General features: G+C 46.6%; 1 protein-coding gene across 1 annotated transcript in view; it reads right to left on the bottom strand.

The window, feature by feature from the left end:
- The window catches only part of TNFRSF12A (TNF receptor superfamily member 12A), a 35514-nt gene extending 19435 nt beyond the window's left edge, over window positions 1–16079 (bottom strand). The window contains exon 1 of the mRNA XM_069244144.1: window positions 15798–16079. Within this exon, the coding sequence (XP_069100245.1) occupies window positions 15798–15867 (70 nt within the window). The 5' untranslated portion in view covers window positions 15868–16079. The remainder of the gene's footprint in view (window positions 1–15797) is intronic.
- Window positions 16080–16605: the final 526 nt, after the last annotated feature.

Raw genomic sequence — 16605 nt, 5'->3', positions numbered from 1 at the left:
GGTGACACCTGCAAAGGTGAAATAGCGGATGTCATTTGGTGGATGGAAGGGTGAAATGATGAATGAATAGATGGAAGGAACAAGGGAACTCTTCTATGGAGGAGTGTGCTCACGTGCCTCGCTTGCTTGGTGCCATCAGTGCTTTTATTTTAAAGGGTGGGATATTTTAATTTTCTGGCTGCTCACTTGCTCAAAGTGTCCTCCAGCCAAGTCTCCTAGACTTGGTGCTGCTTCTGGCTTCCATCTACCCGCCACCCACTTTTGTCTTTGCCTCACACTGCCTTCGCCCGCCCTTCCTCCACACCTCACATTACTCCCTCCTTCTGCATCTGTCCCCACATTATCCTATCGCCTTCGTGCTCTCGACACTTGCCTCCCTCTCCCGGGTCCCTCCGTCGCCTCCCTCCCACCCTCGCTTTGCTCCCAGCATGCCATGACTCCCAGCCGCCCCCACAAATGCCACCCGGACACCGAAGCCGCTCTGACTCACTCGCGCATTCCCGGCCCAGCAGAAGGAGGTGACTCTCCCCATCGCCTCCCTACCCCCTCCCGCCCGACGGAGAAGCGGCTGAACTCTGAGGAGCATGCAGATGGAAGCCGCCTTTCATTTCTTTCTACCAAGTCCAAATAAAGTTCTGCCGGGTGAAAAGGCAGGGGGCAGAACACAGCAGTCTGACACCTATGAGGAACCCAAAATTTCCCAAACACAGCGGGGCTTCATTTGCCAGGACCACTAAGCCTTACAGAATACAGCCCGATGGCAATTAGGGGTAGACGCAGGGACCCGCGCGTGCCCCTTGGCACTACTGGCACAGCCAAACCGGGCGGCGGGTTCAGAAAGTAAGCCGCTTTTTGGCTTTCTGTTTGCACTTTGTTCCCATACTACAGGCGTTCAGACGCAAACAGGAGGCTTTTGAGGCGAAGGGGGGGGGGGGGGGGGGGGGGGGGGGGGGGGGGGTCAGCCCTGTGATGAGACGGGCAAATAAAGTGTAATGTCACTTCAGCAGCCTCTGCTTTTCCGGTCTCTTGGCGGCTGTATGTCAGAATATCGACGACAAAAATATTATGGGACACAAGTACAAAGGACAAAATATAATGAAAGGACGTCTACATAGTTATGAATAGATTTATTTTTTCCAACTCCATATCTACATAATTTGAAGATATATATATATATATATATATATATATATATAGTCAAGGTATGTATAGGACTCAATCTCAGGAATACTATAATAATATCTAACCTCAAAACACTTGCTCTTAAGTGACCCACGATCTACCACCTTTTTGTAGGCCAAGTAGGGATAGTGCTTCAAGGCCCCCCAATATAAGCTGATACAAGTAAATGAGAAACAGTCTTTGCTAGAGAATATAACAATTAAAAGCATCAATAAGAGTCTCATGGCCGGCCACCCACCCATGACACGAAAAAACCTTGCACGACCCGAAAATTTCCCCACAATAGTTTTATCCATCTCAGCAACAAAAAACGTGGCATTGGACTGTCTGTGTTTTTTTTCTGAAGTTGTGACAAGGAGGAGGCAATCTGGAACCTATTAAAAACCAGAAGAGTCCTACCAATGAAGGTACAACCCCGCCTTTCGTCAAGATGTGTGGCCATCATTGAACAGTCATGCATAATCGCTGCAAAGGAAGGAGCAGATCAGTGCTTAATTTGTGCTTGTTGTTTCCGGTGCTGAGCACGGCACTTATTTTTAAGAGCCCGCGCTTAGGGCCAGATGTATCAAAGGGTCTTTCCTATTTTGTGTCAATGGGAAAATGTGTTCCTACATATGGCCCTTAATGTTCTGCCTCAAGCATTTGCTGCGAGCAAAAGACACGTGGGAAAGACGGAGGAAGAGAAAAAATTAAAAAAGTGTCACAAAGGTAGAAAGCAGAAAGCTGCAAGAGTGGGTTGAAAGGGCAGGGAGTGGCTTTTTATGGATTGAAGAGGCCCGAGATGGATTCAGGATTACGCTGCCTCAGTATCCCGTGATCACACATTTAATTTCAGCAGCCACATGTTTAAGTGGAGGGCTTTGGACACCGGCATGTTTTTATTTACAAATTAAGCACTGGAGCAGATAGATGTTCTGCATCACATAGTTACCAGTTTGGACAGAAGGTTCTTCAGGCAGTGAAAGAAAGGCTTGTTTTGTGCGCATACTGCTGAACGGAGACCACCCCGCAGCTCCCCACCAGATCAATCACTGGCAGGGTCGGCCTTTGCTCAGATAACCCCTGGACAGAGACATGTGGCACCATTCCTGCGGCTGGTGAACCAAAGGAGGCAGCGGGAGCCCCTGGGGTGTTCACGGGTCAAACCCTGAGATTACACCGGGAGCAGTGACCGGGCTCTCTACACAAACCTCTCCAACTCACCGAACCAGACACTGCTGGTGCCGAGCTGCTGGTCAGTGCGTGGCACGAGGCGAGGGGCAAGGTGGGGTTTACTGGGACGCTGGAGTGCGGGGCCTGCAGTAAGTAATACGAATACAAGCAGTTTAGAACGAATCACCGGAGGCAAGTAAGAGGCCTGCGGTTTTCAGGACCTTAATGCAGACCTCCTTCCCCCAAAGGTGGGCGCCCTGGGCGTGGGCCCAGCTGCGCACGCCAAAAGGATAGCGCCTCTCGGAGGAAGACCAGGTGGACTCCTGATGCGAACACCACAGCACAGAGAGGCGAGGATGCAACCGGGTGGACACTCTGGGTCCCCTCAATCTCACTAGGGAAGAAAAGCACACGTGATTCAAGCATCGCACGAGGCACTCACATGTACGCTATGAGAATGAAAGAAGCGCCCTGCGGTCCTACTAACCTCCACCAGGAGAAAGCACACGTGATTCAAGCATCACACCAGGCACTCACATGTACACCATCAAGAGAAAGCACAAGTGATTCAAGCATCACACCAGGCACTCACATGTACGCTATGAGAATGAAAGAAGAGCCCTGCGGTCCTACTAACCTCCACCAAGAGAAAGCACAAGCAGACGTGCCCATCACCAGCAGCGCAAAGCAAACTGCCCATCACCAGACAAGCGGTGGTCTCCTGCGCTTGGGGAGAGACCCTGATTTGGTAAGAACACCAAAGACTGATTGTGTGGTCTGGGACTTAGCTGACAACCACCTTTACATTTGTGCCAGGGAAGGTCACCCAGTAATGAAGGTTTCAGAGACTGGAAGAGGGCAAAACTATTGACTGGCTTACCTAGTGATGCACTTTCCAACTTGAAATCGGGTTTGCACAGTACGGTCTCTGATTTCTGGGACTAGCCAGCCGTACTGCAGCATTGTTCAATGTGCAGCGGTTGCCCTTGCACTTCGGGACAGGGTTCAGTATTGTCTGCACAGCCTTCTTCAGGGTCAGCCCGTTAACTTCACTCACAAGCTAAGGATCTAGGAGGCTCCAGGCAGGCTGGGATTTAAGCAGATCGTGGTGTAGAGTTTCTTAGGTTTCAAAGAGCCGCTTTCCCCAAACTTGCATCCGCCGCAGCTGCTGAACACGTGCCGAACTCCCTTCCACCAGATATGTGCTTTGTTGTGGGCACTGCCACCTTTTTAGAAGCTTTAAAGACTTAGCAGGTTAGTTCGAGTTCGGCGGACAGTGTGCCCTGCCACCAATGTGGCAAAGTACCGTGTCCGCCCCGCTGACGGCCCACCTGCGCTAGGTACAGTCAAGCGAACCATCCTTTTCCCACCACGAAGCCTCAGCTGGCTCTGCTGGTGGAAACCTCAGACCAAAGGCTGTAGCTCCGAGTACCTTAAACAGTCAGTCTTCTGTGGGCGGATATTCTGATCTACTGTTTCAACACGGTAGCAGCTCCTCTGAAGGCGAGGAGATCTGTGCCAGGCAGGTGGAAATCTCTAGGGTAGCAAAATACAACCATGCCTTGGCGAAACTGAGCAGAGCCTGCCAAACAGAAAATAACCCCCTTACTTCATGGAAAGTATTCTCCTTGTGCTGACAAGTTGTGATAAATTATCATTTTTTCCCATTTTCGCTGTTCCTTATGTTTTTTATTTTTTATTTTCGTCCTGTCCTTTATATTTATCAATGTACTCTCATTTGGTACTTTTTTTTTTTTTTTTAACACCCCATCATTTTGGCCTTGAATGCGCATAATAAATGGCTACGTGGGCCCACTTTGTGCCTAACCGCTCACCAACACAACGAGAACCGGTCACCCCTTGGCAGTGTAAAGTGCAGATTGATATGTGCAGGACGCAGAGCGCTAGCAGACTTCTTCTAGTCAAGTGGAAAAAAGAGGCCTTGATACGTCTGACCAGATGGAGACTTATTTTATTCCTTTGTATATTACTAGATCTGCAGAGCCTGTGTTGTCAGCTGGATTTCAGATTACACCCTTTTGCATGCAGGCAGAGTCCGCTATGGTGCATCTAGCTTGTTAGGCATTCCTTAATTTGTCAACGGTGGCTCGGTCCATGAGATTCCGTAATGTGCTCTGGGTAGATTCCGTATGCATCTGTGACGACGTTAGTGCTTTCAATAGGGACTGTTTGCAGTGCCATGTAGGGGTACGAGAGACTGCGGACCAGATGGCCCAGAAGGATCCCAGTTTTACAGATCCGTTGGAGACTGGAGGAGGCACACTGAGGGGCCATTCCAGCACAGATGGCTATAAACTGGTCAAGTAGTACTCAAAAGCATCAGCCGCTGCCGAGAGGTTGAGGAGAATCCGGCATCCTGGAAGCCACTGTGGCGCGCAGAACTCCAGTTGTTGTGATGGGAGGAGCCTCAGTCCCTTGGCTGGTCAGAACCTGGATTGGACGTCACTCAGAAGGGGCGGTGGACCAGGCACCAATGACTGAAGCCACACTGGAGAGCATCCTTGGCTGACAGTTTGAAAGGGTGGACTAAGCACAACCAGGTCTCTAAATTTAAGTTACAAAAAAATCATGTGGTGGAGCTAGAAGACCTGAACTATTTCCACCTATTTCCAATTTGACCTTCTTAGCAAAAGTCCAACAGAGCTGCGTGGAGACCCAAATAACACCCATTATAAAGGAGAATGACCTCTCAGATGAGGACCAATCAGGCTTCATCCAGGATGCAGCACACAGACTACATTCTTAGAGACGGTGATGAAGCACTTCGCATTCTGGTCATAGTGACTCCTGACTCCCGATCCTACTTGACCTTTCTGTGTTCTTTAATAGGATGAACGGCTCCGGTCGCCTGAAAATCACTAAGAATCGAAAGGTATAAATGATGCAGCTCTACATTGCTTCTCGTCTTAAGTGGAAAATCACAGACAAGACATAAAAATAGCGAACAGTCTCTCCAAACACACTTTACTGCTTCCAGGGGTTCCTTATGTTCGGTCACCTCCTCTACTTTCTTCAGTCCATTTATGGAAGTCTTTAACTGCATATTAATAGATTGTACCACTTTTATGCTGACAATATCCAGCTCCATCTAAAAAAAATTCTCTGAATGATTCACAACTTGTGACCCGAATTTTTGATGATATTCAAGCATGGCAGATGCACAATCATCTTAAAATGAACCCGCTCCAAACATCTTCAATTTCAACCTGAACAAAAAACCTAACGTACAAATTCTCATCAACGCACCTGCAAAAGGGGCAGAATTCCGACTATTAACTCCAACGAGGAACTAAACCTCTCATCCTGGCCCTAGATTTGAAACAAGTAACTCATCCGTTGTACTCTCCAGCCTCACAGGATTTCCTCTCAAAGAAGCCTTATATGGAGCTGCCAGGCTTGCAACTGACCGAAAATATTCAGTCACATTTTAACAATACTATTATTATTGAAGTGGCTTCCCACAAATACAAGGAGTATCTTCAAGCTAACAAGCATCACACATGAGGCAATCTACTCTACAACCCTCCATTTACTTTCCCAGAACCTTGACATTTCTGGGAACGAGGAGAGGTCACGTAACCCTCGGGACCATGGCATCCTTCTTGAGAAGGCCACAAGACAAAACCACAAAAGTAATCCTTCTCAGAAGTATACACATCGCACGAACTCCATTCAACCTACCATTAGTACATCTTCAATCTATTCAACATTTAAAATAGTGGAAGATCCTGGTGTCTGCCACTCACACGGTTTTGTACTCATTATTTGGGCTATTAATAAATAAAATTAACGACGTGCAAGGTATATACTTATGACACATGGTACTGTGAGAAGTTTCCTGGGTAGTGTCCATTTCTAGCAGTACTTGTACATTTAGACGGATCAATAAGGCACTGTTGTCTGTATATACTGGAAGCGCCAGTCTCGCAGAATTAGAGTTTTCTCAAACAGGTAGCAATCTCTGCGTACATTTCAAATCTCAACAAAACTGATGAAATAATGTGAAGTTTTTTCTGAAAAGCCTGAATAACTCTTTTAGATAAAGAACACGTCTATCTAGCAGACCAGTCCCCTAAACTTAAGCCAGGACAAAATGTCTTGCCTCTACCCGATCGCTCCTTACACGTAAACAGCTATGCAGTCTTCTGGCCGCCCTTCAAGCAAAGCAAACAGTGTGCTTGGTTCCACTGTGGAAACTGAGCAAAGCGCTTTCAGTTTTTCCAAGGAAAGGAAATGTGAGGTTGACTCGAGTGCCAATCTGACACAGAGCTAATAGAGCAACTCTTTTCACTGGTTAGTACATGAGCCATATGCAAACTTGTGAAAAAGCCTACCATTGAGGTAAGGGAACAGTACAGCTCACCATGCGACAGCTCCTCCCGAACTCGTGATGGGCTCTTTCCTAGGGACTGTCACTGAGCTGAAAGAGCAGTCCTTCAAAAGCCCCAGGGCTAAACAGGACACTCCACAGGACTTATACTCCGGTGCTCTCCGACAGGTAGAAGCAAATTAAACTTGAACCTTCAGATTAAACACTTCACGAAATTATCCTCCACTACTCTTTCTTCAGGCCATGTGCCAAAGTGATAGAACTCTTTATCCAGTGGTTGAAATGGAAAAACAGAAGTGCACGTTCCCTATACCAGAGTACCTATCTGCTCCTGAGAAGTGCAGGCACTCTCCTTCTCAAAATAAAGTGCAGGCACTCCGTACCCGGGGAAACCTGCCCATTTCAAGCACTGTCTTTATCCGGGTCCATTAAACTAGCTAAATCATTCAATCAGTTTGAGCGCTCCACGAAAAATGTTCTATATGAAAAATACACCAATTGTTTTTTTTTTTTTTTTGCTTTGAAAAATGATACGTCCTGGATGAACTCAGAAACCATATTTGATTTCTCAGATTACTGGCGTTGGAGGTTGTTTGAAACACACTTACTGTGAAAAAACAGAAGTTCTGGTGACTGTTGTATGTAGAAATAGTGGAAGGATAAAATTTGGAAGAAGTTAGTATGTTGAACTCAATGCTTACTTTTTTTTTTTTTTCTTAAAGTACAGAGGCTCCAATGTGTTTTGCTCCTGAGCAGGTCAGCAGCACTGACGAATGCTGTGTTGTCAAGTACCAAGGCTGTTTTTTCCACTTCTTGCCTTTTTAACTTAACCCCCTTACAAATCCTGTCTCTTTACCTCAATCATTCAGATTCCTTTTCATCCTTTTTTAGGTTTCGCATGCATGTGCGCTTGTGTGCATGCTTGTGAAATATTCTCCTGGTTAAAAAAAAAAAAAAAAAAACTAAAGAGGCTTGGAACCAGCCCCTTACTTACCTGAACGTACCACTGGCTTACTCCAACATCAGTCTGATTTACTTGCTTCAGATTGGCCAGCACGTCATCTTTATGTCACTTCCTGTCGTCGCGTTCATTGCTGATCTTGTCACCAAGTTGCCTGTGGACCTAGTATTCCTAGTACTCCTACCAGTCACTTCCTATTGGCAGTGGCATAGCATGGGGGGTGCAGGGGGGGCGCGCTCCCGAGTGCTAAAATCCACGGGTTAGGGGGCGCAAATTACTTGCCTTGCCCCGGGTGCTGACAACCCACGCTACGCCACTGCCTATTGGACACTGGCCAGTGTCCTTAACACTGGCTGTGACGCTGATGGTACTTCTTTTTTCTTGCGTGCGGTCTTCTTTCTTTGCTGATGTCTTCCTTCTTCGCTGCTGTCTTCCCTGTCGTCTTTCTTTGTTGGTGTCTTCTTTTTTTCTTCCTGCAAGCCTCCTTCTTACTTTGATGTCTTCTTCTCTGTTTTCTTTCTTCACTGCAATCCATCTTTTTTTTTTTAGGGTCGAGTCTGTATCGCTCTCACTTGAGCATGCGTTTCGCTTGCGAGACGCTTCAGTAGTTAAAAAAGGGCTCAGCGCCCCATCCATCTCACGTCAGTGTCTTTCATTGGTTTGTGGGCTTGCCTGGTGAAATCTGCTTGCTTTCATTAGTGGAAGGCATGTCTTCTTGCATCCTTCCCACATGCCAAAACGTTTTGCTTTTGTCTTTTTTTCTATGTAACTGGCTTACAAATATTAGAACAAGCATTTGCAATGCAATAGGTCTTACAATTGCTCAAGTTAGAGCTATTGGCATTGTAAATTCATAACTGGACTTTTCTTGTCAAATAAACTGGTCAACCGTGCCTCATAATTTTGTCTTTTCCTGCCATATCATTCCGGTGGCCCTGCATATAACTATAGCACTTCCATTTCTTCTTCTATCTGCAGCAAAAAATTAAAATGTTGCCATTTAGCATTCTAATTTAAATCTGTAATGTTATTCCAATTGAATACCACTTTCACCACCCCACCATCATCAGAGTTGCAAGCTGACTAACACAATTCCTCCAAAAAAGACACAAGACAGCCACAGAGGAGACATAAACTAGAAGGGTCACACAAGCATATCAAGAGTGTTCAAACACTCACATTGAGTGTAAGGTTGGCCTGAATTATAGTCATAACTGTAATAAAGAGAGATTGTTAAAACATATACAATTATCATTTAAACATTTTTTCAGAATTCAACTTTTGGCATTAGACTGTAGTGCTCAAAACGGACCCTAGAGGGTACCACAACAAAAATATCATTTGTAAGAAACATGGTCAAGTACCCATATTGTTGTCCCTAGCAAGTATTTTGAAGGCTAGCAGGTCTATTGTAATGATATTACAAACAAGGCCTTTAAAACAAAACTTCTCCTAGCTATAAAACAAAAGTTCTAGACAGGAGAAAGCTTAAAAGACAATGAATGGTGGGAGGGGTTATTATTTTGGAGTCCCCACCAACAAAGTGTGAGGACCTAGGGATGATATAGGCAGAAAGAGCACATTGTGATCAATGAGTTGAAAGTGGTCCCATTATTCTAGGGCCACCACAGGCTAAGTTAAGATCAAAATCATTTTGTTAAAGTATTGCCCTGCACAGCGTTATGGGGGATATGACTGTAATGCTTAGAACAGCCCCTAGAGGACACCACAATGAAAATAGCATGTGTAAGAAACATGGAGCCATATGTACGAACACAATTTCCCATAGACCCAGAATGGGCAAAACTGATTGCTACATCTGGCCCTTGGTCATGTAATTATATAGTTAGCCTCTAAAGGGCATAACCACACAAAATGAAAATGGCAATAAATGATACAGAGTAACCACATATTTCACCCCTAGAGGGCATAGGATATTACATATTTTCAAGGGTAGCAGGGTTACAGCAATAACATTACAAATAAAGCACAAGCTATTCCCAGCTGGAAACCAAAAGTTACAGCCATGAAAATGCTTAAAATGACACTGAATGGCGGGAGAGGCTATTCATTTGGGGTCTCCACTAACTTAGTGTGGGGACCCAAAGATGATCTAGACAGTAAAAAGAGTGCTGTGCGGAACATTTTGGTGGTGGTGCCGTTGTCCAAGGACCACCACAGGCTGAGGTATGGGAAAAAATGTTGTGAAAAAGAATGCTTGCAAAGCATCATGGATCAAGTTTTCTCAAGTGCAGTGAATCGGGGTAGTATTGGCTATCCCTCTGTGCCAAGAGAGCCACTTTCACTTTGAGGATTTCTGTTTTATGAAAAGCATTTACCAATTTCAACTGTTTTAAGGGGAGAGCCACAAGAAATGACTCGGATTAGATAACCGTGAAAAATATGACCTGCGCTTCAATCTCAATGATCGAGGTCACGCTGTTGTCTCTGTTCGTGCTGTGAGCGCGATGGCCACCATGCAGCACGAAGGGGAGAGGAAAAAATAAATAAAAAATAGTTCACCCACGTTGGAAGTATATTTGCAATCGGGTAACAGTCCATGTAACAAGGACAGTCTGCAAGGCGTAACAAAAACAGCCTCAAGGCAGGACAAACGCAAAGCAATTACCAATGACATCAAGTAATTTTTGAAAGGCAAGCCCATGAATGAGTGAAAGTGATGGGCAGGAGGTGGGCGTGGTTAAAAGCCCATGTTACTTACAACAGGTCAAAGCACGTGCACGTTCGACCAAAACTTTTTATACTGTGTTTAATTTAATAAAATAAACATTATTATAACATTTTTCAAATACTTGTAAGTGAGTTACTTAGGAAACAAGACCAAGGCAAAAACTATTGGCTTTGCCAATACCTGTTCCCCTTATCACTGTTTTCTTTCTCTTCCTTTTCTTCTGCCTTTCCCTCTCGCATTCCGAATTTATGGCCCTGATTTCGAAATTGTCAGAATTCAGGTGTTTTTTATTGCACCAGATAAATAATGATATCCAGAGGTACATTATTTACAGATTACGACTTTCTTGAGAAATACATGCGGATTTTGGTGCTTACTGCCCCAAAATACACATGGCAGGGGAAATACTGTACACTACTCCCCTGTTAAATTCCAGCAGATTGATCAGCCCAAATGCAAAGAAGGGCGAGATATTTAATGCATCCTGTAATACCACACAACTAATTTTGGCCCCTCGCAAGTGAGTTTACGCAGGACTTGGGAAAAAACTGACCCACTAGTAATCACAATATTAATTATTAATAAGGACCGAAGTCCGCTGAAAAGAAAAGTTCTGGACTTCAAAAGAGAGGTGCCTATGCCCACCACATGTAATTACCGGCAGAAATTAAGAAGTTCATGAACCTCTGTGTCACACTTGGCCTCTTTTATATAGTTGCTTGAGTGACTTCTACCGCGATGATTCTGTATAACTCCCAAAACATAATTTATTGATTTCAAAATGCGCGCAAAGGTTGCCAGGCGTTCTGACGTACTTAGGAACTACCTCGACCTCATATAAAAATTCGCAATATAAAATACATTAGGGGAAAAAACTTGGCAGGAGAAGGGGCAGGCGCAAACTTTCACCCATTTCATTTTTAAAAAGTGGATTAAAAAAAACAAATGACTTCGCCTCACAGTATGTGTGTGTGGTCTCAAGCCCTTTCAGAAAGGGTCGGCCTCGCTCAGTCACAGTGCATTATGGGGGGTGTATGAAGAAGAGATTAGCAATTACTATAAGTGGTCTCGAGCTCTCAGCCACCGTATTTGTGTGACCTTGGGCACAGAAAGAGAAAGGATGTTTATCTCGCGGCTCTCTTCTGTAAACAGGACCACACCCCCACCCACTTCCACTCCCTATCTCTTCCCCCCAGACTCAGGCTGCCTCCGCTTCCTTATAATTTCCAGGCTTGTGCAATGCGCCTTCCCGCCCTCCTCCTCTCCGGACAGGCTGACGTGAGCCGTCGCACCACCGGCAGTCACGGGGCCGGTGAGTCACGCTTCGCCCTGAATGGAAGCGCTGCTTAGTCTGGGCATAGCTTCGCCATGAGTCGATGATGGGCGTGGAGAACTGGCAAAGAAAGGGAGGGCGAAAAGTAGATGGGAAGGAGAGAAGCCAGTAGCAAAAAAACGACATGAAGTGGGAGAAAGGCGGACGGTTGATGAGGGAGGAAAGGAGGAGAAAGGGGGAAGATGAAGACATTTATAGATAAAAGTAGACATATGAAGGAGATTGGTGGAAGAACAGAACGCGGAAGAGAGGAGATTAGAAGAACGGGAGGCGGAGAGATGTGTGAGCGAATTAGCGGAGGTTGGGGGACTCGAGACGGGACGAAGATAGGGAGAGGTGGGTGAATATAAAGGACAGGGTAGGTCCGGGGGGGGGGGGGGGTAAAAAAAAAAAAAACATGGAGTCTCTGTGGGACCCCTCAGGAGAGGGGCACAGGCAATGACCGAACTGCAGAATATTTTCTGCCCACTCTGACCTTTCCTCTTGGACGTGCTAACTGCAAAGCCTTACCTTAAACTTGCAGACGGTGGCACGCAGGGTAAACTTTTCTTACTGTCTCAAGCCCCAGACAGCCTGCAATATTTACTGTACCCAGCGGGGGCTCCTTGGCTACAGTGAGCCCCCCCCCCACCCCACCAGGGGCAGCAGATGCAATACTTTAAAAATAAAACAATAATATGCAAGGTTTATTATCGTTTTATTTTTATAGAGGTGGGGCCATGGGGGGGGGGGGGGGGGGTGTACACTTCCCTCAGTGTGCATGTGTGTTTGGCCGGCCCTCTCATGGTGGCCATACACACATGCACTCTTAGCTGTCTCCAACCTGAGCTGTGTTGCCGGGTTGGAGATAGAAGGCACAGGCTCCCCAGTCTGCCTGGGAGCAAAAAGGGTGCTCAGGCCAATCCTGATGCTGCTCTTATGCTGCCAGCAGCATGAGAGCAGCTTTAGGATTGGCCACAGCATAGGCTGTGAGCCTGTGTCTGCCTGCATTAGAGGCCTAAAGAGCAGCAGTGATCGAGGTAAGTTTAATGTTTTTGTTTGTTCACCCCCCTCTCCCCTGCAGTGACTGTGTACAGCTTTAGAAAGTTAAGTCTGGAGTTAAGAGGTTCTACAAAGGTTCAGGTCTCCAACTGCAAACGTATACCTTTGCTTTCATACATCATCTTGCAAGATTCGATTGGCTATAACCCTTGCATTATAGGTTTCCAACATCAAATTTACCCCTCAAATTGCACAAACTGAGGCCACTTGCATGCAGCGGAGCTATACGAAAAGCTATTGGAATTACACTATTTTGCTGTTGCAGGTTTTCCCACACACCTATGGATTTGCCACATAATCTATCATCTGGTGCATAATCTGCATATTTTAACAAAAACATATTTTGTGTGTAGCTCAAATGGATCTAACATTACTAAAAACGCGAGGACACATTGCAACGCAGGGAAGGGTGCTTTGTAAAAGTTGTATGGTGCATTTGACTGGTAAACTGGTACTAATAAGGTGAAACCTAGGCCCAGACAGCCAGCGGCGGCTCCTCTGCTATGGAGGAGGAGCGTTGCCCACTGCCAGTGACAGCAGCTGCAAAACTTTAAAAACAAAATGATAATAAGCAATGTTTACTATTGTTTCATTTTTACAGTGGTAGGGCCATGTGCGGATGACAGGAAGGGATGGGGAAGGGTGTGGACTCTTCAGAGCGCATGTGTGTTTGGCCAGCCTTCTCAGGTCGGCCAAACACACGAGAAGCGAGCTGTCTCCAAAACGAGCTGCATTGCTGGGTTGGAGACAGAAGGCACAAGCCCCAAGTCTGCCTCGGAGCGCAAAGCCAATCCTGGTGCTTCTCTCATGCTGCCAGCAGCATCAGATCAGCAGTAAGATTGGCTGCAGGACAGGGTGGGAGCCTGTGCCTGCCTGCAGTAGAGATCGTAAGAGCGGCGGTGATCGAGGTACTTTTTTTTTTTTTTTTTTTTTTAGTTTTGTTCACCCTCTTCCACTTTGCCCTACCTCCAGTAGCGACTGCAGACAGCTCTAGTCTGTGTACACATCAGAAAGATGGAATAGTATCACGAAATCGGCTGCTTTGCGCCGCATAAATTACCATTTCTTGTTTAATTTAGTCAACCCCACCTCATAATTTGGTTCAACCTTGACGCTTTATCCCAGCGGCTCTGATAAACATCAAAGTGCAAGAATCTCACAGGCTGACTGTCAACAGCGCTAACGGGAAGTTTATCTCAAGGCTCTGCCTCCGGACAGTGGAGCTTTCCCCTCGGGTCACAGGGCTGTCACCGAGTTTCCCTGGCAGATTGCTACTAAGGGGCACCCCACTGCTGCGTACACACAACGAGGAAGTGCAGCGCGCCACGTGGCCCCGCCCCCTCACAATGTCCCCGTGATTTTAGTTTCCTCCTTTCAAAGACTTCTCGCATTCCCTGACCCACATCCCCTTTCTTTGCAGGTCCCGCCCCCATTACCTTTTTTTCGTGCCCCTTTATAATTCCGTCGTTAACTTTCTCTATGATGCCACGCAATTACGTCTCCCTTTTCTCTCACATTTCTTGCTCTCTCCCTCCTCCCTGGACTTTCCTTCATGCCACGTACTTTTCTTGTCTTCGTCATGTTTCCTACTTCTTTCTCTCCCTCTTCCCACAAACCCTTGGATTGTCTCGTCTTTTTTCCGCATTTGGGTCTCTATTTTTTCAGATCATTCACTCTATAACGCTGTGCTTTTTCAGATTATTTGAACTATATTTCGTCAGTTTACCAGTCATTCACTTTCCAATACCCTTTTATATTTTAGATCCTCGCTTTGATTCGTTTACTTCTGCATATTCTGTATTATTGTTCATACGGCATAATTGCCCTCACAATTCTCAAGCTCTCTCTATCTTGTATCTCAGGTTTCCTGCCCCCTCCCTCGTTCCCTCAACATCCCCGGAGTATTTCATGCTCCCTCCCCCTGAAGGGAAATCCGTGACGGTACCACACGTAGAAGCGCAGGGGTGTCCGCCCGCTTCGAATGCTAGACGGCACTTCTCTTCTCCTTCCCCTGCGTAAATAATGATGCCCACCCCCCCCCCGGGGGTTAAGAACAACTCTATTTGAGTCAGCGTGGCTACATTACCTTGGATGAACCGCTGTTACCCCCCCCCCCCCCCAAAAAAAAAAGAAAAACATACATACCCCAACAATCCCTGTGGGTTAGCGAAACACATTTACAATTTGTCAGCTGTCAAGCTCGACACCAAAAGTCAACTACAGCTTTTCCCCACAACGTTTTGTTTTCTGGGACTTGTAGTTTTCATTTTAGGGAACTGAGTTCTAATTCCCGGCATTGGAGTGCTGTGGGTTGAAAAGTCCCTGTTGTCTCGTGCCGTTTAGACGGAACAGCTAGCTAGCTTTCGTCCCACTACAGGTTAGGTACCTTTTGTAGATCCCATTAGACATTTCCCAAATGTCGTCCTTTCACCCCCTCGTAAAGCGTCCACATTTCCACCAAGAGAGTCCGTGAAGTAGTACAGAATTGCGTTTGATACATTTTGGGGGGCCGGGGGACGTGCACGATACCTATGTTGCGCCTATGTGCGGTAGTAGCCCCGATTGGAACTTCGCACAACTTTGTGCAAGTTCCAGTATTTGCGCGTGTATTTTTCTCTTCTCAGACGTTTTTGCACCTGCAGGTTAGAAACGTAAAGCACGTGCGTGTGTCGGCCAATGCTGCCCGCTAAGACACGTGTTAAGGCCGGCGCTCTGCCCTTACCTGGTTGGCATTCCTCGGGGCAAACACAAACGGAGGCGGGTGGCGCAGTACAGCTGCTCGTCATTATCTAAGGCAGTCTCTATTTGGCGCCCAGGGCAGGGCAACACACACCAACCTGACACTTCACCTTAGGATCGACATTTAAGGGCGCAAGTCTTAATGTCGCGACATGTTGGATGTCCAGGTGACGCTACCACCTGGCACACAGGCTGCCACTGTGAATGTCACACCCACTTTGTGACCCTGTGCTAGCACCCCACTGCTCGATCGAGTAGCAGCAGCGGTACGAGAGTGGCCGACCATTACTATGGAGCGCTTACTATGGAGCGCTAACACCCACCTGAAGGAACAGCCCTCTCTTACCTGATGTCATCTCTCCCGTTGCGAGGTCCAGCAACAGCAGCAGGGTGGCTGCGAGTCCTAACAGTTGCATGTTGGTGCCCTCTCTGACTGTGCCAGTCCTCCACGCTAAGGTTCACTTGCCCGGCGACGCCTCGTGCCCCCTGCCAGTGTCCCGATCCCAACCCTTGCTGCGTGGGCTTCCAAAGAATGAATGAACTTTCTCTGAGCACGCCGTTCTAGTTCACCACCCTAGCGGGCGGGCCGACAGGGTGTTGGGCGGTAGAAGAGTCCACCCACACCCTGACATCACCCTTTGGATGGAGATTTGCGCCGGGAGGGGTGTGGCTGCAGGAAGGAAACCCAATACCCCGGCAACCAGACAGAAACACAAGCCTGTCCAGCCTGAGGTTTCATCGGAGTGAGAGTGGCGACGCACAGGAAACCAAGAGTTTACAGTTTTCGGGACAGAGACCGCCTCTGTGGGCTTTCTCGCTACTGCTGCGTCCACGGGGCACTTGGATAGCAGCAAAGTGGCCCATGTCATCTTCAGCCTTTTTTTTTTTTTGTGGACAAAATAATGTTGCATTTTGGGACTTGAAGTTTCACTTTTAACGTTGTTAATGTTGGCTCATGGGCTAAAGTATTTGTTTGTCCGAAAAAGCCAGGCTTGGCTGAAGGTGTCAGGACCGTGTTTTATGCCCCAAACTGAGAGTTATATAGATTAATAAAGTAACGTACAATAATGAAAATTCCAAGTAGTGTTATTGAACTTTGTCATATGCTGGGTGTTTATAAAATTCATATATTTTTTGATACATTAAATGGACAC

The sequence above is a fragment of the Pleurodeles waltl genome, chromosome 7 (assembly GCF_031143425.1).
Source record: "Pleurodeles waltl isolate 20211129_DDA chromosome 7, aPleWal1.hap1.20221129, whole genome shotgun sequence".
Taxonomy (NCBI): Eukaryota; Metazoa; Chordata; class Amphibia; order Caudata; family Salamandridae; genus Pleurodeles; species Pleurodeles waltl.
The sequence above is the reverse complement of the archived record's forward strand: the minus strand, read 5'-3'. Positions and strand labels throughout refer to the sequence as shown.